Below are 25,859 nucleotides of genomic sequence, written 5' to 3'. Positions count from 1 at the left end.
GAGAATAATAAACAAGAAAATATAATGTAAATATATTTTTAATACTTTTTAAAAAATGTACATGTAAAAAAAAAAAGCTTTGATGACACAGCGGAGTCTGACCTTTCAGCAGGTTGTGCACCTCCACCCCCCACTTCCCACCTCTCCGCTGCTGATGCCGTTACACAGAGCGGGGACCGGGGGCGGCAGACAGCGCATCAGCTCCTGCCCCACTGCAGGTCTGTGCTCCATCAGTGACAGGTGCTGAAAAGAATGACTTCAAAAAGTGTGTTGTGCAATTGTCTCTGCTTCTGTGTCAGTTATCTCTTGCACAATGCTCAGTTAAACAGAAGAAAACAGTAAAAGTCAGGTTTTTATCATCATTATTATAATTATATTGCACTTATATGTGATTTGTTCATTATAAATGTTGAAATTAGCCTCTGGTGTTTCACTGATTTGAATTCAGGCTCCATATTGGGGGAAAAATGCCCCGTTATCTCTCAAATCCCCCCAAACTATTTCATTTTCTTAAGGAAGTTTGGCTTTTGTTGATTGTTTTAGCTCTTAAAAGACAAACATATCTTATAGACAAGCGTTCTGCTCTATACAATGGCAGATGTGCAATAACAGATAAATAAGTTCTGGTGATTGAAAGTTACTCCTCTTGGCCTTTATTCACACTGGAGTAGGACATGTCTTCAGTGGTTGCGGCTTTAACAGTGGTTTTAGCACACTTTAGCACTGCATGTACACAACCCCCTCCTTCTAAATTAGGTCCCACTTCAATCTTTTCTATCCACTTGTTTAAAGTGACTTTCATTGAGTTTAACCACTTCACAAGCGAACATGCAGGTCTGACATTGTGTTAGGCTATTGAAACAGGATGTGGTGCATTCTGTCTTTTTGTGTTTTTAACTGTGTTTATTGTGTTTGAAAAAGCCCACAGAGGAGTCCAGATATAGCAGTAGCAGCAGTAGCGGCAGGGGGAGGAGAAGGTGCGACTGGGCCCATCCTCTCACTATTGCTCAGCTACATGGGGCTTCCTGTAAGCCCTCTGTACACAGGCTGCGGTCGCAAGTGGAAAATGTCACCGGGCACTTATAAAAAGCCCGTCAAGAGTCTGAGGAGATGGAGGATGACTGACAGAGAGGCAGCCCTGGAGACACTGTAGAGACATGAAGAAGGCTCAGAGAATGCAGCTTCAATCAAGGAAACAAGGAGAGCAGTGAGGTACATGTTTACCTTCATAACAAAACAGATCAATTTCTTTACGCACATTATGGATGGATTTTCCCTTATGTGTTACTAGTATCTAGAATTACCTACATTTGCAACATCTTTTAATTGCAATTCAACAGCTGGAGGATAGTACATTCAGTCAAAGCTGTGATCACAAAAATGACTTGATTTTTCTGCATAAAAGTAGCATATTTATTCAAAAGTAGATCCGAGCTTGTTTGTTTAAATGTGTGTGTGTTTTGGTTTGACTGAAGCGATGGCAGTGGGGTTTCAGTGCTGCATGTTCTTGGCTGTGCTTCCCCTGTGGACGCATGCAGCCCCGGCTCCACAAACCTCGCAAGGTACAGCTGCGACTGTGGTCTCTGTATTACTGTGCAAATCACTGAACATGCAAAAGACAAATGCGGCTTCTGTTTTGCCCTCCAGGACTCCTGTACTGTGTGAACAACTTTGTCAGAAGCGTCACTTGCACTTGGAAAAACTCTGCATTTAAGCCCAGCTCGGACTGTTGGGTCTCTGGGGTGAAGACGACGTCAAACTTTAAAAACAATGACCTGCAACACGTCATGTAAGTTTACTGTAGGGATTATGGGTACGGGCAGAGGTGGGTAGTTACATTTACAAATACAATTGCCTTAAAATGAACTGTACATCTTGAAATCTCTAGTTTGCAGACTCCTTTTTGAGTAATAGTTTGTTTAAAGTAATGTACTCTCACTTGAGTAAAGGTTTTGGTCACTTTCCACTGTTATTAAGTCAAAAAAAAGAAAAAAAGATGTTTAATTTGAGAATATTAAATTGTTAATTGACGTTTCTTGCGCCGCTTCTTCAGATATGAACATGTTTTTTCCCATTTTTGTGACCTAACTTTTCAAAACACCAGATTTTATGCATCATTTAAAGTTTTATACATACTTTAAGATGTTTGTTAGACAGTTACTTTTCCAAATACTTCTTACACTCATCTGGGTATTTTCTTGTACATTTACCTGAGTACAGTTTTGTCTACTCTGCCCACCTCTGGTTATGGTTAAGTTTACAAAATAGAGCGTGATTGTGATTGAAATGTGTCCAGTCGCAGCTGCAAACTCAAACAAGACGGAGAATTCCCAAGATGCACCTTTTCCTTCAATAGGGTAAGTCATTTATACAGTACTTGTACTAACTGGAGATGATAGAAAGTAGATAATCTGCCCACATTTCCTCACAACAAACCGAAGCCTCACCACAAAACACTGCTGTCCACTCATTCACCCCCTGCCTCTGTGGTGCCGCACGTAAAACTATCACAGCTGTAGGGCCAGATACTTGTGTCAAATTTAAACATTATCCATCATTTTAGTTGGAATACATTTTCTTACTTTCATATCGAGTGTGTTCTTTTTTTTTAGACATTTAACTCTTTTGAAAAATTGCCAAATATTAGTATGATCTGCAACGGAACATTGATTGAAACCCAAAAGAATTATAACCCTAAACTTCACAGTGAGTAAAATTAATCTTAAATCGTGTTACTTGTTTATCAGTTTCATTTAAAATATGTTTTTTGTGCTTTCATGTTTGGATAGTAAAACTGCACCGTCCCGGCGCTCCCAATGTCACCAGCTCGGCCAACATGACCCGGATCTGGTGGAGAATCGGGAGCCAGTCGCGATTCCTCGAGTTGTTCGACCTCCAAGTTCAGATCAAGCGTGTGGACCAGTCGTGGGATGAGAGCGTCTATGAGTTTAACAGGACGGTGAGCAAGAGTCAGCTTTCAGAGATGATCATATGGCAAAAATTAAAGGGTCATCTCCAGGTTAGAGTAAGAATAAAGTCTGGAGGGGGGAAAGGGGGCCAGTTTAGTGAGTGGAGCCCAACCACGTCCTGGATAGAAGAGGATGAAGTGGCAGCATCACAGAAACAAGGTCTGTTTTAGGAGTAATCGGGTTTTCTGTCAATTCAGCAGATGTTAAATAATAATCTTTTTAATTTCTTTTTTTTTTTTCAGATTTAAATCAGCCAGGTGTGCTCATTTTTCTACCTTTAGCGCTCAGCTTGGGACTGTCCTTCGCGTCTGTGCTGGCCATTTACGGTTTTTGCATCAGAAAACGGTGAGTGAGTTGAGTCATTTATATTATCTTTCATTTAACCCAACCTTTTGTGTGTCTATTTCAGGAATCTAAAGGAGAAGCCTGTGCCAAATCCTTCACTATACTTCTGCTCACTGCATGAAGTTTATGGAGGAAATTTGAAGGTGAGGGGAATAAACCAATGCTCACTTATCCTCAGAGTCATCTTTGCTAATCCGTAAATTGAGGGAAATTGTACTTTATATATTATACTTAAGGTTATACACATGTGCTTCTTTTATGGGAATGAGTCTCTGTGAACATATCCATCAAACAAAGGACTAAATGTGTCGCGTAAACACATAGAAATATCTTTATAATTGACAGCCTCAGAAATGAATCGTATTTTTTTTTACAGAAATGGCTGAATCCTGTGCCACTGTCCGAGCTGTTCTTCGTGTCCCGGCCGTGTGAGGACATCTGCGCCGTGGAGCTGTGCGAGTCGTGGGACGTGGTTCCCTCCAGCTCCCCCTGCAGCTCCTTACCCCTGGTCCACTCCTCTGCTGCGAGCGACCCCCTCTCCTCCTGCTCCTCCTCCTGCTTCTCCAACATGGACTACTTCATGTCCAGCGGAACCAGCAGCTCGACTCACACTCACGCCAACCCCAATTACCAGGGCGACGTCCCGATCGCGCACAGGAAGCTCTACATGTCTCTGTGCCCGCCCTTCATCTCCTCGTCCATCTACGAGAGCCTACGGATGGAGCCGCAGAGCCCTGATTCTGGATTTGGGGTGGGGAGGTTTGAAGAGCAGGACATGGAGGACTTCCATGAAAACCAGAGCTCTCCTCTTCTCCTCCGCCTGCCCCTGAAAGTCTCATCCTTTTCTCCTGAGCCTCCCTTTTGCCCTCCTGATGTTAACTTGGTGTTTGATAACCACGGGCTGGAGGAGGACGCGCCTGTCGCTGCTTCTCCTGCCAGTGAGCACCTGTCAGGCTGGCCCGTGACTGAACCCATGTGCAGAGCCTCCTCTTTACCTGTCGACACGTGTAAGTCGGGTTATCTTACTCTCAAAGAACTGCACACCACATTTAGCAACAAATCCATCTGAGTTTTGTGTCAGACTTTTCGGGTGGCACATGTTGAGAAGCGCCTGTTCACTGTACGTCGTTTTCTTTTTTGTTTCAGCTGCTATTTTACACATCAACAACATATATGCACAAATATTTTCTGCATACACATTTGTCACATGTTTAGTTTTCCTAGATTGACCGTGTAAATACTGTAGGATTAATGTATGTAGCAGTAATCTAAGTAAATGTGACGATACAATGACTATGGCAGCTGGTTTGCAAAGTACATCTCATTTTTAGTTTTGTCTTTACGCAATCTGAGTTTTGAGTTTGAATGTCGACGCCTTCCATTGCAAACTTAAATAAATAAAGTTGTGGCAGAAGTGGGTCACTGTTCTGACTTCCTGTGTGTGCGTGTGTGCGTGTGTATGAGGCGTGTGTGTTGGTCCGGGGGTTTGTTGTGTGTCCTGCCAGGTGGCCCCTGAGGTGAGCTTCACAGTGAAACGGAGAGAGTCATTAGTGCGGTTTGACATTTCAATCTGACAGCCCTCATCCGCTCACCTTGCACAACCAAATACATTTTTAGTAGGTAGGTTTGACACAAACCACAGCACCAGAATACTGTTCAACTTTTAACTGAATCACTCACCAAAGGCACTGATCGACGGATGTCTCTACAAAAACCTTAGAAATTTGTATTAAAGCTCACGTTTCAAATTTAACCCCACAGTTTGTAACTTTTTAATCAGTAAATACATTAAAATAAAAGTATGTTTCTGTCGGTTTGGTTGTATTTATTTCCTTGTAAAATTGAAAAACTTGTCCTTACTGTGAGCTGGCTTGCATCTCCATAAACCTGATTCATATTTTCCCTGAAGCACGGCCTTCTCCTGTTTGTTTTCAAAAAAATGTTGTTCCTTTGACTTTATTATTTAGTGCGGCCACTTTGAAGATGCACTGTGTAACTTTTCTGGTGAAGATTTTCTTGTTTCCATGGGAATGTTATTAAACGTATCTGTCTAGCATTGATTTAATTACAAGTGTTTTTATTCCTTAAAAATATAGTGAGCAGGGTCGCCTCTGCACAGATCTGACCTGTAATGACCTGGTGCTGCCTCCTGTTTTTCTCCGTAGAGATGATCAAGTTTAATGCCATACTGTGGAACATTCTAGGCAAGGAAAACTCCATGAAGACAAGGATGACAAGGATTACACTGTGCACCTTTAACAAAAACACTTCAAACTTCCAAAAGGTAAACAGCAGGAAACACTGTTCATATATGTGACTTGTAATAAGTAAAATCCACCACAAGAGGGCGACATGTGTTACAGCAGTATTACAGACTCTTCAAATTTTCCTTGGGATCTGCCACTTCTTTCCTTTTAAACAACTTTAAAATGTTTAAAAATCCCACCCAGTCTCCTAAAAACTACACTGACTTATTCAAACAAACAGCTCTTACGTCTCACATTCTCCTGTTAAAGCTTCGTCTGTCGGGCCTCAAACTCATTACTAGATGTGAACAGACAGCCCAGAGACAAAACAGTCCAATTAAGAGACAGTTCTGGGAAACTTGGCAGTTTGAAGGTCGACACAAAAGACACTGACACTGACCACGGAACTAAAAATGACAAACATGTGCTGTAGCTAAGGAAGAACCTCAGCCAGAGCTGCACCCAGAGTCTGTGAGGACTGAGGTCTGCAGCTGTGAGAGGTCAGAGGGCGCACCCTGTAAGTCTGTGAGGACTGAGGTCAGAGGGCGCACCCTTTACGTCTGCAGATCAGTCTGTCTGTCAAAAATCATGATTTTAGCAGAAGACAAACAGATAATTAAAGGATATTTGCACTTTTCTCTGGCTGCTTGGTTTGCACATTCTGATACTTCATGTTGATTGATGCCCAGTGTCCTGCAGTGTGTATTTAAATCTGATTCATGTGTTCATCTTTGTGACCATGAACTCTTCTTCCTTTGAGCTGTGACCTTCTGGAACAGGCTCGGATGATTTCATGGATATAGAAAGTTAAAACCAGACTTTGGAGATAAATACGTTGTATGTCATGTTGTGGGGGATCACAGAAAAGGAGCAACGTTTCAGTCAGAACCACAGGAGGAGGCCCTTAGAGTCAGGTTTGTGGAGATGCAAGCCCACTCACAGTAAGGACCTGTGTTTTTCACTGTTTGTTTGTGTTGTTCAGTGAAATAAACAACTAAAATGATAAAAAACCTCATTTATTTTAGTCCATTGTTTGGCAAAAATGACATATTGGGACTTTAAAATGCCAAATTACCAAATGGTTGCCAACTGCACCTTATATTGAACAACACTTGCATTTAGACATAGATCCTGGTGACCTTGCGACCTGCTGACCTTTGCCCTCTTTGTGTTTCTCCTTAGTGCTCCTCCTTCTGCCTTCACCTGTCAGACGCCTCAACACTTCTCCACTGACCCTGATGTTTAGGCGGAGGAGTAGGAGCGTTTCCTTCCTAAAAACAGGAGACGGTGGATGTTTGGACAAAGGTTAAAAGTCTGTAAGAGGCACATTATAGTTTACTCTGTTTTCAGGACAAAGGAATGCGCCTCTGATGTAACTGCATTAGGCTTCAGCGCACATGGACAGTAACGTCAACCAGCTGCGGGGTCATACATGTGCACGACCTCTTCATATTCCACCTTTCCCTTCGTTTATTATCTAAAGTTACTGTCAGGTTGTACTTTTTTAGATCCAGTTTGATGGCACTTTTGCAGATGCCACAATTAGATTAAATGACACAGAAAACAACAGAATCAATCACACATTCCATCTCAACTTCAACCATTGGCTTTTTTCAGATACTATCACCATCATCGCATATTTAACTCTGTGGAATGGCTTTAATCACAGAGTCAAAACTGTAACTTATGCACTTTGAGTCGTGCTGGAGATAAACCATGTGGAAGTCTGTGAAAGTGCTTATTTTATCAGTCAAGTTCACGCAGAGTTCTTGGGGAATAACTTCCACTGTTTGTCCCTGGCACTGGGTCAAGACAAGAGGTGTAGACTTTAGAACCGCAGGTAAACACACAGTTTAGATCCACTGGAATGTGTTTTGTTCTATGGCATCTATTTCCCCCTCACAACCAGGATAAGAACTTTAGTGTCAGATTTGTTTGCAGATGTCTAGAAGGTCAAACATCCGCCTCTGTGAGCAACATAACCCTGAAATTACACTATGTACTTGGACTTTTGGTCTTTTTTTCACGGTCCCAATCAAGGTTTCCTGTCATTTGAACCTTCTCCATCCCTGCTCCGTCCTTCCCCCAACGACAGAGCGGTCTGGGCTGCTCTGGTGCAGCTGTGGAGGAGCCGATGGGAGGGATGGAGCGCAGGAATTCAGCCCAGCGGAAGTGCACGAGCTGAGGTGCAGTGTGGGTACATCTCCACGCGCTCTCCACAAGTTCACTCAAGCCTGGGAACACGGATGTGGATGTGTGACTGAGGAGCACCAGTCCTAACACTCCAGTTTGTGCCAGCACTTTTAAATCAGCAGCAGAGTTTTTTGTTTATTGTTTTTGTTTTTGTTTTTTTCATCCAGAACAACTTGGCTCCATGTTTTGGCTTTTACGCGCGTCAATGATCACTCCAAGGCCACTGAGTTTCTCCACAAGCTGACATTCCCGGGGGTAGTTTTCTCTTGTTGACGTTGCAGAGACGTTGCAGGATATTCCCACGATCACCCGAGGAGGTACTGGAGTTTTGTAAGAGAAGGAAAAGCTGCTGACTCAGGAAAAAGTGCTCGCCTCCTCCTCCGCGCGCAGGACTGGAGCGGCCAAAAGAGACGTGGAGGTGAGATGAGCGCGCGTGGCCTTTTCACCTGCAGGAGACCACATGGTAACAGCTGGATTTAAGATGTCACATGTGCTTTTTTGCCTCTTTTAGACTGGCTGCAGGGCTGATTACGGGTTTAGTTCGTGCGTAAAGCGCTCGATGGGGGAGTTTTTTTTAATGAGAGTAAACGTGGCAAACTGTTAAATGCAACAAAGTGAGTCATTCTGTCTGTGCATATGCGCCTCTGCTCTGTAAACTTAAACAAACACTAGAGAAATGTTTTGACATTTAAGAAGTGCTTCAGGCTGCAGTAGTAATTTAACAAATTGGAAAATTATAGGCAGCGTGACTGAAATAGTTTAAGTTTAGAGCAGAGTTTGAGGCAGCAGCAGAGAAAAAGAGAAAGTAATAAACAAAAGAAAAGATAATGTATAATCAGATTAAACAGTTTAACTCTACACAGCAGCTTCAGATTTAAGAGAACAGCCATTTCATCTGGATTTAAAAAAACAGTTTTATACAAATGGAGTTAAATCATAAATGTTCTGATGCTTTGGTCAGTGACTTTCATCACCTCATTTTTCATTTATTCACATGGAACATGACAAAGGTTTTAATGGATCAGGTCTGAGCTGCTCTCACTGGCTGTAGATGTGTCTTTTTCAGTCTGCATGTTTCTCAAAGTGATTTTTTACGACTTAAAGCAGCTGTAACTGAATAAATGCAATAGATGAACACCACCACCTCCTCCTCCTCCTCCTCCTCCTCCTCCTCCTCCTCCTCCATATTATAACTTTACATCCTCAGTTTTCTGGAGCAGACGCTGCAGCTTTAAATGTGCTGCAGTTTCTTGTTGGTTACATAATCCCTCTGGTCAGTAGGACATCCAAGTCATTCCAAACACTGGGACGGGTCATTTTCTCCATAACAGTCATGGCTTTAGGTCTGATTCTGTTTGACGACATTTAATTCCTCAAAATGAAGTGTGAAAAGTGAAAAGCACATTGACACTCTCCAGCCAAGAATGCTTTTTGATTAGAGGTTTGTTCTGTCATGTTTGCAGCTGTATCCATTTAGTGTTTCCTTGGCCACAATTTAGAGTTTCACTTGTAAAACTAAATCACTTGTGATTTCACTTGTGAAGTGCTGCATTCCTCTTGTGTGTTGCTTAATTCTTCATTTTGCAGTTATCAGCTCACGATCTGTTTTACTTTGTATAAATGTAAATGGAGGATTTACTATTTTTATTATTTAATCACATTTTATAAAAACTTAAGTACAACCATCTGCTTCTTCACACTTAAATGGACCTGACACTCAGAGCATCAGGGCGGCTGCAGAAGGAGAGGAGAAAAACTGTCTTTATTTGAATGTACAGAGCTGGATTATGTAGAAAAACACTGAATCACAATCTGAGAATATGAAGAATAAAGACGATAGTTCAGCTGCTCCATCTGTAAAAGTGTCACATGATTCAAATGTTTAAAGTTTTTAGGAGTTTCTTTGGTTTTATTTGGTCATTTGGTCACGTTCTTCATGTTTAATCTGTATAATTACATGTGCATAGACTTACAAACCCTTTACAGAGCTGATAAAGCCTTGTATATAAAGTCTCTCTCTTACAGTGGCTGTTCTTGGCTGTTTTTCAAGCCTGACACACTAAAACAAACCAGGGGCGCACTCAGCTCCTCTCCTCATGTTAGCACTGGCAGATTTATGGACTCATAAATACATGTTTGTCTCCGCAGACAGAGGCCTGAGCTGATTTCTGGAGGATGGAGTGTGCTGTTGCGGTGGGAAAACCATCCTCAGTTAATTGGTCATAAATCAGCAGCTGCCTACAGGGTCGTTTAAGTGAGATTTATTAGCCCATCATAATTTAGTAACTTCCCATTTATCTGAGCTCTGCACTTTTATGCTGTATTTCACTTCCTGGAAGGTTCCGCTGACCTCCAACCATCTCCTCCTCATTTAGACTCTTGAGATGTTTATGTGCAGCAAACTCCCTTCACCAGATGATTTATCGTTCCTTGATCTTCTCTCTCCCGTCGTTTTTTTTCTCTTCAGGCCAGAGACTATTTACTTTGGCACAGTCCAGGGATTAAGTTCCCATTTTCAGCGCTCAGGCAGTGACTTTAAGGACGTGTAATGACCTTATTTTCCACTCGTGCTTCAGTTTATGAGGACAGTGCACCGTGTCCTTAACAGTTTTCTAAATATGGCTGAATTTTAAGTGGTGCAATGTTCTGTTCACAACATCAGGAGTAGATTTTATGCTCTAGTTGTGACACAGGTCTACAGTTGAGCTCAGATTACATGACAACATCTTATAGAGCTGTGTCGTGGAGAGGAGAGGCTGGAGAATGTCTGTTATTTGTATTTATATATCTGTATTTATGCAAAGGAACCAAATGAGAGCACTTGGACTCTCCTTTTCATGGACGCTCTGCTTAAAATACAACACAAACAGAAAAACAAACGTGTATTTTTACGTTTAGATTAACTCTGATGTACCATATGCTGTTCCTCGTTTGTCCCAGTGAGCCGCACCATGTTGGGGCCCTTGCTTTTCCTGTCCCTCCTCTCTGTGGTGGCCCCGGGGCCTCCTCCGTCGGGTGGATGTAGGCGCTGCTGTGACCACCTCGAGCCACCAGAGGGAACTAGAGACCGCTCAGGGAGGTTCAGCCACGTGCCAGAGGTCCGCACCTACATCAACATGACCATCCTGAAAGGTAAAACACAACAGAATGACAAGCAAAGGCAAAACAGAGACTGGAGTGAACATAAATGAACAGAGGAACTGGTTGTTTTTGTGCAGAAGTCAAGTCTGTTATTAGAAAATCAACCTGAAATCATGAAATGAGTAAACGTGTCTGACTTTATGACCTTTTGTTTAGGACATTTGTGCTACTTTTGCAGTTTTTTTGCACCACATAACGATCTGAATGTTAAATTTGACCAGTTAAAAGGCAAGGCAAGTTTATTTGTACAGCACAATTCGTACACAAGGTAATTCAAAGAGCTTTACAGAATAAGAAAGACATTAAAATCACACAAATCAAAACATAATCACAAATAATCATCATAAAATTAACATTAAAAGAGAAGAGTGCAGAATAAAAACCTTTAAAGCATCATCTTATCACAAGTTCATGTTCAGTTTTCCATCTTTTAAATAAAAAAGTAATTATACGTCTGATTTTATTTTATATTTTATCATTGCATCTGTTTCTAACTCAAAAACAGACTCGCCTCCACCTTCAAATCTGAAAGAATATTTTGATTTAAGAAAGAACATTTTTAAAAAGCCAGTCTTGTTCCTCCATATTCTTTCCTTTTCACTCACTTCTTGGACTAAATTGGAGTCTTGAGAACCTTCAGTGTGACCCCACTCCGCCCACAGGTGACAAAGGAGACCGTGGAGACCGAGGGACGCCCGGTAAAGTGGGTATGGACGGTCCCCCGGGTGCCAGAGGTCCTCTCGGCTCCAAAGGCTCCAAGGGTCAGGCCGGTGCTCCGGGCGACCCCTGCAAAGTCCAGCACTCTGCTTTCTCCGTGGGTCGCAGAAAATCCCTCCACAGCCTGGAGACGTACCAGGCGCTGATCTTTGACACCGTTTTTGTCAACATGGACGAGCACTTTAACATGTTTGAGGGAAAGTTCATCTGTCAAATCCCAGGTATCTACTTCTTCAACGTCAACATTCACACGTGGAACTTCAAGGAGACGTACCTGCACATTATGCTCAACGAGGCGGAGAAGGCGATCATCTACGCCCAGCCCAGTGACCGCTCCATCATGCAGAGCCAGAGCGTGATGCTGGAGCTGGGGCTGAAGGATGAGGTGTGGGTGCGGCTGTACAAGAGAGAACGGGAGAACGCCATTTACAGCGACGACGTGGATGTTTATATCACGTTTAACGGATACCTGCTCAGAGCTATTCATTAGAACTGATAATACCCTGTTTTCTTTACATGCGTTTCATGGGAATAGTGGGGAATTAGGACTGTTACCATAGCGATTAACAGTTTAATAACAGCTTAAATAGATCATCTGGGTGGAAAATCCTCAAATTATTCATATAACATAAAGTTGAACCGCAGGTAGAAGCGACAAACTGTATTTCTGGTGCTACTTTGGTGCTAAAACGTCGTCCAGACTATTGTATTTTTTGGAATATAAGTCGGACCAGCCAAAAAAACGCATAAAAATGAAGAAAAAACATGTATTATAAGTCGCACTGGACTATAAGTCGCATTTTTGGGGCAAATTTATTTTACAAAATCCAAGACCAAGAACAGACATTTTATCTTTAAAGGTTTTATTAATAAGAATAAAATAGAGAACAACAGGCTGAATATCAGAACAACACACGCACGGATTTTAGTTCAGTCTTTCTCCTTTGTCTTTTAAATGACTGTAATGTTGAATTTTTACATTTTCAGGAGGAGTAGACACTGGTACAAGTGTAGAGCGCCCTCCTGTGGTTTTCAGTGTGACAATAACGACGATTTTTAATTAAATATTTGAATAATTTCACATATAAGTCGCACCCCTGGACAAACTATGAAAAAAGTGACACTTATAATCTGGAAAATACGGGATTTGTCCTACATTTTCCACCACTTTTTTTTTTTTTTCCGCACTTTTGTCATAGTTGGGGGTGCAACTTATAATAATAATAATAATAATACATTTTATTTATAACGCACTTTACATTTGAACAACAAATCTCAAAGTGCTACAGTGCAAAAAAGACATTAAAACAGAAGACAATTAACATAAAAAACAGAAAACAATTAGTGTAAAAGCAATACTTCTACTCAGACGCGACTTTTATGTGAAATCTATGTTTTTTTTCCTTATTTAAATGCATTTTTTTGGCTGGTGCGACTTATACTCTGGAAAATACAGTATTTGTAACTGGGTCGATACAACATCAGTCCAAGAAAAGATGATTTCAACTTGATCATATGGAGATTTGGGGAATTGTTACGCGATTAAAACAAAGACATGGTGCTCAAGCCAGACAAAAACATGTTTATATTGTACTGTACAGTTATTATACATTATATTACTATACATTATGACATTATTCTTACAAGCCAAAGTGTTTAACCTAAATTGTGAGTAACCAGGCGATGTCAGAAAAGTTAAATCAGTGCAGTTTAGTTGAGTATTTCCTGCCCGCTGTGTCCTGGTATCTAAGGATTTGTCTGAAGCAGCTCAAACGGGTCAGAAAGAAGTCACCGTTTTATCTTTTCTTCTTTTCTTGTCTTAAATAATGATTTCGTTTTGGCCTAAATCTTTCAAACATGACATTCCCAGCTGTACTAGATGAGACTTGTTCACTTGCAAGACTTTCTAAAAATCCTTCCCAGATCCCAATGTTTTCACAACTGTCTGTTTTTCCTCTGTGGCCACTGTTTTTCCGGATTCTTGAGCTGTTTGAAGAGCTCCCCACGGAATAACTCCCTGCACTTCTGTAATGTCTATGTACTATAATCCTCCAGTGTTTAGAGGAACGGTGGAAATTCACAACACTATTTTATGTTTGCATATAGTCGTACTGGTAAAAACTGTGTGTTTTTTATTAAAATGTGTCACTTATTCATTACACTTTTGTTGTGCGTCTTGACCTGACTACTTATAACAACCACTAACATTTATAATAACTACTACTGCTTTTTAATAGCGTCAATAAAGCAAGAACAAAGACTTCATTCATGTTCAACAAACGTTTCATTAGGATTAGTCTTGTCCTCTGCAGGTGTGGAGAGTCTCTGCCTCAAAAGGAGGAGTTCAAGTATCTCAGGGTGTTGTTCTCGAGGAGGGTGGAGGTGAGATTGACAGGTGGATGAGCGTCTGCAGTGATGTTTGTCTCTGTATCGTCTGCTGTGGTGAAGAAGGAGCTGAGTCCAAAGGCAAAGCTCTGGATTTACCTCCGTCTACGTCCTGCCCTCACCTGTGGCTCTGGGTTATGATCGAGAGGACAAGATCACAGACACAAGGTTTCCTCCGCAAGGCGACTGGACGCTCCCTTAGAGACACAGTGAGGAGCTCGGACTAGAGTCGCTGCTCCTCCACGTCGATAGGAGCAGGTGATGAGGCTCGGGCGTCTTGGGGGAGGTGTTCTGGGCGTGTCCCACTGGGAGGAGGCTCCGGGGAAGACCCAGGACACACTGGAGGGACTATGTCTCTGGGCTGGGAACACCTTGGGGTCCCACCGGAGGAGCTGAAGGACATGTCTGGGGTGAGGGAAGTCTGGGAGTCCCTGCTCAGACTGCTGCCCCCGCGACCCGGCCCCGGATAAGAGGAAGAACATGGATGGATGGAATATTAGGACTGAGGTTTTGTTCCTCACTCACTGCCCGACCTCCCAGTCCTTTCATTAAGCAGCTGCTAAACTTAAAACATTCTTAATAAACTATTTGTTCATTGCTTCATGTTTTTATTCATGTTTTATTAAGGCTAAGATGTCGTTATTACTTTTAAAAAACATAAACTGGTCCCTTTCATAAATGAACTTTTGAATTTTAAATATGAGCCAAAATTAGACCAGATTCATTTGTTTAGTTTGTCACAGACAGAACGGTTCCTCTGGTTTTATCCATAAATACATTCAGTCTATTCATTCACTCCCACATTGTTACACTGGCCCAAAGGGACAATTTATTATGTGAATTTTAATAGAATTCTTAATCTAAATCTGTGCTCCACACATACAGCCCTGTGGCTGCTCTGTAACAAAATGTAATCTACTTTAACAGTTTGTTAATTCAATAGCAGAATGTTTTGTCTCGTAGCTGCCATCTCCATCAGATAAAATGCTAATGTACGGCTCAGAGACGAGAAACAACGAGGACGCTGCACATTCTCTTCCATCATGCCCACAACCTTTATTTCTCCTTGATGCAAAACCACAAATACAAATTGTCCAGATGATAAAGATCCATAAGTTTAAAATGTAAAGGAGGTTTCCAGAGATGACACTGGTCACTTCATTCAAATGTGCGTTTCATGTTTCAAAACGTTTTCCCTTTGTCCACAGCAGCAAAACTGAGATATTTTTTTTGTCTTGCGATAAAATTATATTAGACAATAAGAAACAGTTTATATGGTTTGATTTGTTTTAGGCAGATATGTGACGGCAACAGATAAAATAAAAATGAAAAAGTCAGGATTGAAAAAAACAAAACAAATGCAGATGAAGCGCAAATGTAAAAGTCTGAATGCATCTCATCGGATCATTACATTTAAACGTCTCACGATTTACACGAGATCAACAAAGGCATAGAGACGACAGTGTTACCAGGGCGACGGGCGGACCGCGGCACAGAGCGTCTGACATCAGGTACAGTACATGTCCAACAACAAGAAACACTACAAAACTAAAGGAAATGTTCTTCTCTTTTTTTTGTAACCACAAGGCCCATGGACCAAACACCTCCTGTGGCTGATACAGAGTAAAAATGAAGTCCTTCTACAAAAATACTCTATCCTGTGTAAACTTTTGCATCCAAAGGCACTTCCTTTATCTGCCCATCGTCTGACCGTACGACCCACCGCAGACCTTTGTGATACGAGTCAAACGTTTCATCGACATCAACTTTAACTGTTACTTTACGTTTTAAGTGCTAGTTTAAGTCTATTCTATTGGAGTGACTACATTACAACACAGTAGCATTGCACATACTCGAAAACACTTTTTTTTTCTCAATAAAAATACACCCTTTTTATGCAAATTTGGTGATAAAAACACTTCTGCAGTCTCCAGTGGTCCCCTTTACTGTTACGAGATGTATTCTATGAAAACAAAAACAACTGAATGTGTTCTTTTAGTCTGTGGGGGCTCGCTGAGATGAAACCAAAACCAAAAATGTAAAAATTCAGCCTTGAAAACAAGCTCAGACAAATCCAGCTGCAGAGGCCTTTGCTGGAGCTACTAAAAGACGACGCTACAATGAGGCATTCGTATCATGCTCTGAAATGTCTCCGCTCGAGCTGTAAAAACTACACGAGTCAAATCTTCTCTTCATGCACAAACCACATGTATCAGGCTCAATACATCACCAGGTTTGTTGTGGTAAACGTGTTATATGGATATGTTTCACTGGAAAAAAAAAAAAAAAAACATAAAAATATCAGAGACCCTTTTGTGCTCAGGGTGATCATTGCACGTGTGAAATAAATACGATGTTTTAGTGCAACTACATTTCCCACGGTTGGAACAGCATCGTGTTTGAACAGTTCAGCAGCTGGAGCTTTGTGTCGTACGTGTTTTATCCTTCATACAGTTACAGTCAGACGCCGTGTGACATTTAAAGGGACAAGCACGACCGTGGCGCCCGGGGCAGGGCACGCTCACCTCCTGCTCTTCACTTACAGATAACCAGCTGTTTCTAATCGACTGTGATTATTCCGTTTGGCACAAAGCACTTATATCTCATCTCCCGCAAACTGTGCTGTGTTTTCTGATACAGATTTGACCTTGTTTCTGTCTGTAGTTGCGTGTGAGTGTTAAAAAGGCGCAGCGGAATAGACTCTTTTCCAAAAAATATTGAACGTACATGGGCGAGCAGCGGATATTTCACATGTTTTTGATTAGTTTTTGTGCTACATCAGCTAAATGCTACACAGGAAATTAAATGCTTTGTGGAGTAAAATACAATTTCATCAGGTCTTTCTGCGTGTACTGAACAAAATTTCAGTTTAAAATGTTTCAAGATAAAATGTCAGCAATAGGTTTTATAATACTGGGGCTAATAAACTTTTCGCTGACTGTTTTAAGACGGGGAATAAGGTTCAAGAAATGCTTTGCTATACTCATAAAATTGTTGTGGAGTTAAGTTTTGCATCAAATACAGCTACAGCGTTTTGAAATTAACGTGGGAGTTTGATCACGCCATGTTTGAACTTTTAAATACAAAACTAATACTTTGTAAGTGGTTCAAAATCATAATGTGTTTTCCGAAAATGACCCCAGCTAAGAAATATGGTTTTGTGTCACTGTTGCAGAGAGTATAAAATATTTAGTTTGTCATTTTATCTGAGCAGTAAACTTAAACGTTGCAGAATCACTCGTTGAGTATCGAATCTGGACGCTCGTAGCCAAAAAGCCTGAAGTCCGGTTCATACAGCTTGTACAGTTTCCTCCGGGCCTCTAGGGGCACTGTGCGGAACCAATCGGTCTCCCAGCTGCTGTTAGTGACGTTTCGAGCCGTGATGGGAAACTCCACCACGTTGTCCACTTTGAGCAGTCTCAGGAGGTGCTCGGCGTCCTCTTCCGCTGTCTCCAAGTGTCCCACAAAGTCATACTGGATCTGGCACGGGTGGCACAGGCGGTACACCTGTCTCCAGTGCTCATTAAAGGGCTGGTCCTTCTCAGTCTGAGGGTCCAGCAGGTAGTGCACAAAGTGGGCGAAGGAAGGGTGGATGCCCTGAGAGAAGGCCTCGTCAGCGTGCGCAGGGGGCGTGGGCTGGTTAGCAAAGCGCCGCAGTATGACTTGTCCGAAACGCTGGTAAAACTGCTCATTGTTAAGCTCAAATTTATTCCTGTAAGCCGAGATGAGACGCACAAACGGGTCCCGCACAAAGAGGAACTTGGTGTACTTTTTCAGCTTCACCTGGGAAGAAAAATAAGCGTGAGGCACAAAAGCATGGCATGAAATGGGCAATTGATTCAAATTATAGTCTACTAAGGGCGATCATTGTGCAGCGCTTTGCCCATAATAGCACCCTGATATCGTAAATTAACATTAGCGGACGACTGGTGCCAAGGTAGTAATTACAGAGAAGGACTTTTATAGCCGTCGACTTGGAAACAAACTGTACGTGAAGAATATTCTACAGAGTTACAGTTCAGAGCAGTCTAGAACAAACCTCCATCTTTGCTTTCACTGTGTACTTCATGTTACGTGGGTGAATCAACTAAAAAGGATAAAATTGGTCTAAACAATGACAAAAGAAACCCCTACGTTTAGGACTTTATATTCAGTTTACCTTCACCTTTCAGTAGTTTGTTTCTGCGACGTCTCTATAAACAGATTTAATCACCACTAAAAAAAGTACAAACATCAAAATATAATCTATAAAACTGTACAAGCGACGTCACTTTAACAAATGTGGCATCTGTTTCTAATTCTATTCTGTTTTAAACGTTCTTCTAAACACCTTCATGTGCTCGATTAGAGAAATATAGTCTTTTAAAGCTCAAAAATGTGTCTAGTGTACAGGGCACTAAAAGGCTCTGCCCCAACACCCCCTGGAGAAATTCAACAGAAAAAGAAACTGTGATAAGAGCCGCAGACCAACGAAGAGACGGAAGAGCAGCTGAGGACGTCCACCTTTGTCCAGACTGTGGCCTCTGAAGAGCGGCAGCAGCTGAACGCTCAGACAGCACCACGAGTTTAAGAAACATCTTAAAGAACGGCTTTTTTAATAAAGACGTGACCACGAGAGTCAGTTTACATTTGATTTCCTTTGGACTAGTGTAAGTGTGAGTGTGTGTGTCAGATGTTGTGAGTTAAATACATTAAATGGATTAAGATCATGTAATGTCATGTTTTGTACGCGACAATGGATGGATTTCGCTTTGAGCTAAAAATACACACTGTCCATTCAAATTAAATATTATGTGACGGTGCATAGAAAATGTCTGTTAATCTGCACATTTTGCGATAATGTGGTGATAAATACGTCATACGTCATCATCTAAACACATGTTCCTACTGTAGATATTTTAAATTAAAATATTACAGTCAGTAAAGACGACTGGTCCCACACATCAATTTAAAATTTACAGTTTTTCAAAATGAAAAGCCAATTCTCTTAGATAAACTTTGATTTAATTTTGGTTTTATGTGTTTTTTTTTTTGTTTTTTTAATAACCGATCTGACTAGTAAATTAAAGCAAAGTTAGATTTTACTTTCAGAATAACTGTATATTTGTGTCAAAAATATATGGTCACTTCTCGTGACTTTGTCTTAAAGCGGCGCAGCCTTGAGTTTCTCTCACCTTCATCAGATGTTTGGCGAATTTTCCGTATCGTTTCCAGAAGCGGTTGAAGGTGAAGTGCATACTGGTGTTGTGCACCAGCTCCCCCGGGACGGCCTGGGGGTCCCTCTGTGGGACGCCATCATGGAGCAAACTCTCACTCAGGACGATCATGATGCGCTTCCAGTTACTGCAGGCGACCTGCGGCAGAAGAGACGCACAACACGATCATACACACACAACACGGTCATACACACACAACACGGTCATACACACACACAACACGGTCATACACACACAACACGATCATACACACACAACACGATCATACACACACAACACGATCATACACACACACAACACGGTCATACACACACACAACAAGGTCATACACACACACAACAAGGTCATACACACACACACAACACGGTGATACACGCACACAACACGGTCATACACACACACAACATGGTCATACACACACACACACAACACGGTCATACACACACACAACATGGTCATACACACACACACAACACGGTCATACACACACAACATGGTCATACACACACACACACACACACACGCCACTACTCCTGTTCCAGACGTCACTTTACTCTACAGGTCGATATTATTTAATACAGATGAGGGAAACATTTATATTTTTTAAATTTAGGGTCAAGTCACTAATAAATGATCAGGTTCAACATTTGAACATTTGCCTTTTGAATATTTTATGCCAAAATACAACGTCATCAACATCTGTGAGAATGACATCATCACAATGAATCTGAAACTGAAACTGAAACAACAACAACAACAACAACATCAGGCTGCGTTCACTTTGTGGAATTTCATATTGCCGTTTCTGTTTCACTGTTGGTTTTCTAACTTTCTATTGGTTAAATCGATTCTCATGTTCATGTTTGGGCTTTGCAAAAATAAACTGAATTAAATCATTTCACATGGATAATCTGCGGAACTCGACGGGAGATTCACAGTTTTGGCAGGAAATATCCAAACTTACGATGCACAAATGTTGAACCTCGTCATTATTTATTTGGGACTGGCTCCACAAACGGAGACGATTTCTTGTTTTGCGTAGATAAGCCGCGTAATCACAGAAAAATGAACCACAAACGAGGTCAACGAATCTGCAATTTAACACTTTAACGGCGAATTCCACCACAGACGTGTAAACATGTCTCCTCCACTTTAAACTATAGGAATGTCGTGATGCGAGTTGAACCTATGGAAGTGTCAAAACCAAACACCGAGATGGAAAACGACCGTCATTTAAGCACCTTGGGAACGTAGCAGTAGATAATCCCGTGTCTGTCGTCCACAATGAGGTGATTGAGTTCTTGGTTTGGAATGTCGTCGAAGGAGCGGTTTTTGCCCGGAAATGTCAGGCTGTCGTTGATGCAGAATTCTTGAAGCATCCGGCGTCTCTGTTCCTGCGAATGTGAGATATAAAAAAGGAATGATAGCGGGATTTATGGCGGACTTATTCCTCTAATCCCTGAAAAGTAGCTCATAATTCAAAGCAGCCTTAAAGGGGAGTGCGTCGTATCTCTGCGTATTTATATTCACCCTGGAAATATTTGCTGTGTTGTTTTAAATCCGTTATTTTCTTTCATGTTTAGTCATGCGGAAAATCTTCAAAATAGCCACAGTACGTAACCAGACTCGTTCGCTTCGGGAGAAATACATATATTGCATAACTGGCAATGGTTATATTGATTTTTTTGTTTTATTTTGGAAAACTCTGATCCTCCGCAGATTCAAAGCATTTTCAAATAAACGGAATGAACAAATTGATCAATAACATGTTAACTAAAGTCTGTTTTTAAGCAAATTCAGACGCTAATCCTATCAGTAGCTGTTAGACACGATAAAAGATAAACAATAATATCGTTTATCGCGATAAAAAGGGTTGACAATAATTGTACAACAAAGATAATCACCAAAATGTGCAGAAAAAACGACTTTTCCCTGATGATCTCGTCTAAATCAATGTTGTTTTCACTTATAACAAAGAACAAGTTTAAATATGGAGGCTGTTTATAATATTAAAACTGTAATTATTCATATCAAGAACATTTCTAAACAATAATTATCGTGATATAATTGTTAAACGCAATTATTTTGGCCGTGATAATCGTGACGCCACATTTCAATATCGTCCCAGGCCTTAGATTTATCACTTATCCTCCAAAGCTGCTGAAGACACAACATTTGTTTTAATGTAGAGCTGCACAAATCTGTAAAAATGTTAGTGTAAATAAGTAGAAATAATCTGATATTGTCCCACCTGTCTCTCCCGGAGCTCCGGCGCTATCGGGGTCAAGTGAACCTTCCACTCCTGTCGGGGAATGTAACGCTCCTCTGCCTTCTCTGATTGGTTGCCCGTTTCAGCAGGCGCCGGGTCAGTGGGCTCATCACTTCCTGGTTCCAAAAACTGGTTGACAAAGGCGTCGATGTCGGAGAGAAAAGAGGGCATCTGAGACGTCTTGGGCTTGGGTTGCGGAGGCGGGGCGGAGGTCTTGGGTCCGGGCGAGACGTGCGTGTGCAAATACAGATAGGACGCCCCGACGTCGTCCCAGTAGATGATTATGAAGAGGATCATGAAGAGAGAGCCCAAGACAACAAACACGCGCAGCATCTTGGACGTTCCCATGGCGACTAACAGATGTGCGAGCTACAGTGTCACCATAGCAACACAATGGTCTTGGTGGGGCATCTCTACAGCGTCGCCATGGCAGCAGATTGAGACCTGTTACCTGATGAGGCTTTACGTGAACAAAGGAGTTAAAGGGGTGTTCGTGCTACGCGGTCACCATGACGACAAAGTCGAGGTTTGGACACGGCCTGTCACCATGGTGACAGAAAGATGCGAGGTGGAGGTTGGAGCAGGTTGTCATGATGTTGGTGCAGTGCCATCCATAGATTCACTGCTCACTCCTGCAGCCCCTGTGCAACAAATAAAATAATACACTGTAGGGGTGGCAGTGACAAAATATATCAGGATTGTACAGCTGCATCATGTCTGACCTGTAACATACTAGTTACATTCATTATAAAAAAAAAAGTAAAATAGTATTTATCATCCCTGTAGTCCATTCCCCATAACAGGCCTACAGTGAAACAAAAGGCATTAAATAAAAATGCCAGAGGTGGAGCCCTGTATTTAACCACTGTACAAAATATCCTCAAGTTACATCTTTATGTGTCAAATCAAAACATCACACTTGTCCAACGCCGTCCAAGTGTCAACATCACACAGAGCTGTCAAATGTCTCCAGTCAGTATAGTCTGTGGAGGTATGTGCGAACCCCCAGAGCACTGCACAAATATCCAGCTCTATCTAAAACAGGCACACACTGTGTATTCTGCTACACCAGCTGCATTTTAATACAGAGCCTAAGCCGCCAATAGCTTTATAGTAGAGCCGTTGTCTTACTCCAATCTCATATTTCCTCTTCAGTGAAGTACGACTTTCCAGTCCAGCACGTTTCTAAATCTGGTGTCATGCAACAGCTCACACTGTTTCCTTTTGCTAAAGCTAAGATGCTAACAGCTGCCACTTTGGCAAAGTGAAATGAACCAACACAGAGACTGAAATGACCCCGGATAATTCACTTTTATCATAACATTTTTTAATAAAAGGTTCAATAACAAATCAATAGACCTCCACAACTGCACATGACCATCATCCTCTCAATATGAAGTTATTACTCTTGTTTTCTACATGTTTGTAATAACATGTAAATGTTACTGTAAAAACACTTGTGTGTGCTTAATGTGTGTGTTATAAACAGGTTTGTGTTGAGCCCAAACTCTGACACACACCGACGTGAAACTAACGACACAGAAAGGTCAGAATCACAGTTTATTTTAATTCAGACCCTTAACAAGATACAACTGTGTGTAAACATCAGTGACCAGAGCAGACAGTCCGGAAACACTGCGCAGACACAGTGCAGACAGAGCAGAAACACAGTGCAGACAGAGCGCAGACAGAGTGGAAACACAGCGCAGACAGAGCGCAGACAGAGCGGAAACACAGCGCAGACAGAGCGCAGACAGAGTGGAAACACAGCGCAGACAGAGCGCAGACAGAGCGCAGACAGAGCGCAGACAGAGCAGAAACACAGTGCAGACAGAGCGCAGACAGAGCAGAAACACAGTGCAGACAGAGCGCAGACAGAGTGGAAACACAGTGCAGACACAGCGCAGACTCCATGCAGACACAGCAGAGACACTGTGCAGACTCTGTGCAGACACAGAGCAGACAGCGCAGACACAGAGCAGACAGCGCAGACTCAGAGCAGACAGCGCAGACACAGTCCAGTCTCCGTCCAGTCTCCGTCCTGACCGCTGCAGCCGTCAGCAGATGCCAGAGCGGACACAATGTCGCCTTTGACTGGGTTTGGACCGCAGGAACGGGCTGTTCTGCTCCGGGCACATGTCTGCATGTGCTTTCATTCTACATGTGCACTCATTCATGAAAACAGCGGCGTGTTACATTTACGTCACGTAACGCTCGAAGTTTGAAGCAAAACAGTGAGATTGTTCCTCTTTATCCGCGCGTAGAGTCACAGAAGAGAGAGAAGTACTACAGACCCACAAAGGAGCAAACACATCCTCTGCACGAGCCTCAAACATCACACTGCAACAACACACTTAAATAACACAGTCCACTAAAGACACTAAAGACAGAAGAGACAGAAGAGACAAGGAGACTGTCCTCACCTCCCTCTGGAGCAGCAGCGCCGCGTCAGCTGAGTCTCTGATGGACCACTGTCTTTCCCTCTACAAAATAGACACGCGAGCTCAACAAACATCGCGAGATTTCACAGTCTGAGCTTCTGCAGCGCGAGCTCATGAGAGAAAATTCACTTTTCTGGGTCAAATCCTGCACAACCTCTGTTCTTCTGTGGATGATTAATGTTGACAGTCTCCTCTCTGCAGCACAGACTCTGCGCCTCCTGCGGAGAAGAGCTCGAAATAACCCGCGACCTGCGAAGACAAATGTCTCCAACCAGAGGGAGGACAGAGGGAGGACAGAGGGAGGACAAGAGGGAAGACAGAGGGAGGACAAGAGGGAGGACAGAGGGAGGACAAGAGGGAGGACTGAGGGAGGACAGAGGGAAGACAAGAGGAAAGACTGAGGGAAGACAAGAGGAAAGACTGAGGGAGGACAGAGGGAGGACAAGAGGAAAGACTGAGGGAGGACAGAGGGAAGACAAGAGGAAAGACAGAGGGAGGACAAGAGGAAAGACAGAGGGAAGACTGAAGGAAGACAGAGGGAAGACAAGATGGAGGACAAGAGGGAAGACAGAGGGAGGACAAGAGGAAAGACTGAGGGAGGACAGAGGGAAGACAGAGGGAGGACAAGAGGAAAGACAGAGGGAGGACAGAGGGAAGACAAGAGGAAAGACAGAGGGAAGACAGAGGGAAGACAAGATGGAGGACTGAGGGAGGACAAGAGGGAAGACTGAGGGAGGACTGAGGAAAGACAGAGGGAGGACAAGAGGAAAGACTGAGGGAAGACAAGAGGGAGGACTGAGGGAGGACAAGAGGAAAGACTGAGGGAAGACTGAGGGAGGACAAGAGGAAAGACTGAGGGAAGACAAGAGGGAGGACAAGAGGAAAGACTGAGGGAGGACAGAGGGAAGACAAGAGGAAAGACAGAGGGAGGACAAGAGGAAAGACTGAGGGAGGACTGAGGGAAGACAGAGGGAGGACAGAGGAAAGACTGAGGGAGGACAAGAGGGAAGACAGAGGGAATGAGCTCGAAATAACCCGCGACCTGCAAAGACAAATGTCTCCAAACAACCAGAGGAAAGACAGAGGGAAGACAAGAGGAAACGGAGTCAGGAAACTGACTCTGCTGCCCGGGGCTGATGGGAGATATTTATGTTGTGTTTTTCTGAGAGATTAATGACAGTGGTAGAGCCAAGTTCTGCAGATTCACACACACACACACACACACACACATATATATATACACACTCACACACACCTACACACCCCCACACACACAGAGAGACATATACACACACACAGAGACATATACACACACACACACACACATGATCACCTCAATCAGTCTCATGAGACGCTCATTTCACCTTCAGTCAAACAAAACCCATTAGTGGAGGATAAAAGACATTTAATGAGACTTTATCATGTTTCAGCACAGGACTGTGATAAACATGTAACATGTAACATGTAACATGTAACATGTAACATGGTTAACACACGTGCACGCTCAGTGACATTTGTAAATCAATGTAAATCACATGCACAGATCCCCCCTGCTGAGACACATCCCACACTGGTGCACATCACTGTGTCCTCTGGATTATGAGGTGAGAGCAAATCCCCTTCTGGCTCAGGCGTTTCAGACTGAAACATCTGCTGTTTGCACCAGTCACATCATTTTAGATGTGACGCTTTAGTGTCTAATTAATTTGATTGATCAAAGGAGCCAGGGGCAGAAATCTGTGGACAAAAAAATAAAATAATACAAATATGACACAAAAAAGTAAATGTCACATAAACATCAGACCAACGACAAACTCACTTTTATGTTTGAAGTGTAGAAACTTCTGTTGCCATGGAGATATTAGTATAACTGTGAGCCACCAGAGGTCCCTACACCCGTGAAACTGAGGTCCCTACACCCGTGAAACTGAGGTCCC

At 42.4% G+C, this 25,859-nt stretch overlaps 3 protein-coding genes across 4 annotated transcripts; 2 read left to right on the top strand and 1 right to left on the bottom strand.

Moving 5' to 3' along the window:
- The first annotated feature begins 1,022 nt into the window (after nt 1-1,022).
- On the top strand, nt 1,023-5,229 carry il2rb (interleukin 2 receptor, beta). The gene is made up of 9 exons (XM_033971382.2): nt 1,023-1,212; nt 1,476-1,562; nt 1,648-1,789; nt 2,297-2,357; nt 2,613-2,706; nt 2,790-3,128; nt 3,212-3,314; nt 3,379-3,457; nt 3,691-5,229. The coding sequence occupies exons 2-9, from the start codon at nt 1,478-1,480 to the stop codon at nt 4,381-4,383; spliced, it is 1,596 nt and encodes a 531-aa protein (XP_033827273.1). The 5' UTR covers nt 1,023-1,212; nt 1,476-1,477; the 3' UTR covers nt 4,384-5,229.
- A 2,450-nt stretch (nt 5,230-7,679) lies between these two features.
- On the top strand, nt 7,680-13,769 carry c1qtnf6a (C1q and TNF related 6a). 2 transcript variants are annotated; one of them, XM_055223740.1, is made up of 3 exons: nt 7,680-8,216; nt 10,694-10,885; nt 11,557-13,769. In XM_055223740.1, exons 1-3 carry the CDS (start codon nt 8,177-8,179, stop codon nt 12,099-12,101), a joined length of 777 nt encoding a protein of 258 aa, XP_055079715.1. In that variant the 5' UTR covers nt 7,680-8,176; the 3' UTR covers nt 12,102-13,769. The 2 variants fall into 2 exon arrangements, with proteins under 2 accessions (XP_055079715.1, XP_033827278.1); XM_033971387.2 differs by having other exon boundaries at nt 7,681-8,171; nt 11,557-12,727.
- A 1,260-nt stretch (nt 13,770-15,029) lies between these two features.
- chst12a (carbohydrate (chondroitin 4) sulfotransferase 12a) lies at nt 15,030-23,979 on the bottom strand. The gene is made up of 5 exons (XM_033971747.2): nt 23,905-23,979; nt 21,464-22,122; nt 20,454-20,606; nt 19,171-19,350; nt 15,030-17,779 (listed from the first exon to the last, which is right to left on the bottom strand). The coding sequence occupies exons 2-5, from the start codon at nt 21,827-21,829 to the stop codon at nt 17,231-17,233; spliced, it is 1,248 nt and encodes a 415-aa protein (XP_033827638.1). The 5' UTR covers nt 21,830-22,122; nt 23,905-23,979; the 3' UTR covers nt 15,030-17,230.
- Nucleotides 23,980-25,859: the final 1,880 nt, after the last annotated feature.

Source organism: Periophthalmus magnuspinnatus, chromosome 8 (genome assembly GCF_009829125.3).
Source record: "Periophthalmus magnuspinnatus isolate fPerMag1 chromosome 8, fPerMag1.2.pri, whole genome shotgun sequence".
Taxonomy (NCBI): Eukaryota; Metazoa; Chordata; class Actinopteri; order Gobiiformes; family Gobiidae; genus Periophthalmus; species Periophthalmus magnuspinnatus.
This window is presented reverse-complemented; position numbering and strand designations above follow the sequence as displayed.

What these genes read in the sequence shown, in the direction of transcription:
- chst12a (XM_033971747.2), bottom strand. Translation starts at nt 21,829, where the DNA reads ATGGGAACGTCCAAGATGCTGCGCGTGTTTGTTGTCTTGGGCTCTCTC. An exon ending in TCTACTGCTACGTTCCCAAG is followed by an intron (nt 19,351 to 20,453) that starts GTGCTTAAATGA and finishes CTTCTGCCGCAG; the next exon opens with GTCGCCTGCAGTAACTGGAA. An exon ending in TCGCCAAACATCTGATGAAG is followed by an intron (nt 17,780 to 19,170) that starts GTGAGAGAAACT and finishes TTTTCTTCCCAG; the next exon opens with GTGAAGCTGAAAAAGTACAC.
- c1qtnf6a (XM_055223740.1), top strand. Translation starts at nt 8,177, where the DNA reads ATGAGCGCGCGTGGCCTTTTCACCTGCAGGAGACCACATG. An exon ending in CACCTGCAGGAGACCACATG is followed by an intron (nt 8,217 to 10,693) that starts GTAACAGCTGGA and finishes CGTTTGTCCCAG; the next exon opens with TGAGCCGCACCATGTTGGGG. An exon ending in CAACATGACCATCCTGAAAG is followed by an intron (nt 10,886 to 11,556) that starts GTAAAACACAAC and finishes CTCCGCCCACAG; the next exon opens with GTGACAAAGGAGACCGTGGA.
- il2rb (XM_033971382.2), top strand. Translation starts at nt 1,478, where the DNA reads ATGGCAGTGGGGTTTCAGTGCTGCATGTTCTTGGCTGTGCTTCCCCTG. An exon ending in GGCTCCACAAACCTCGCAAG is followed by an intron (nt 1,563 to 1,647) that starts GTACAGCTGCGA and finishes TTTGCCCTCCAG; the next exon opens with GACTCCTGTACTGTGTGAAC. An exon ending in AATGACCTGCAACACGTCAT is followed by an intron (nt 1,790 to 2,296) that starts GTAAGTTTACTG and finishes AAATGTGTCCAG; the next exon opens with TCGCAGCTGCAAACTCAAAC.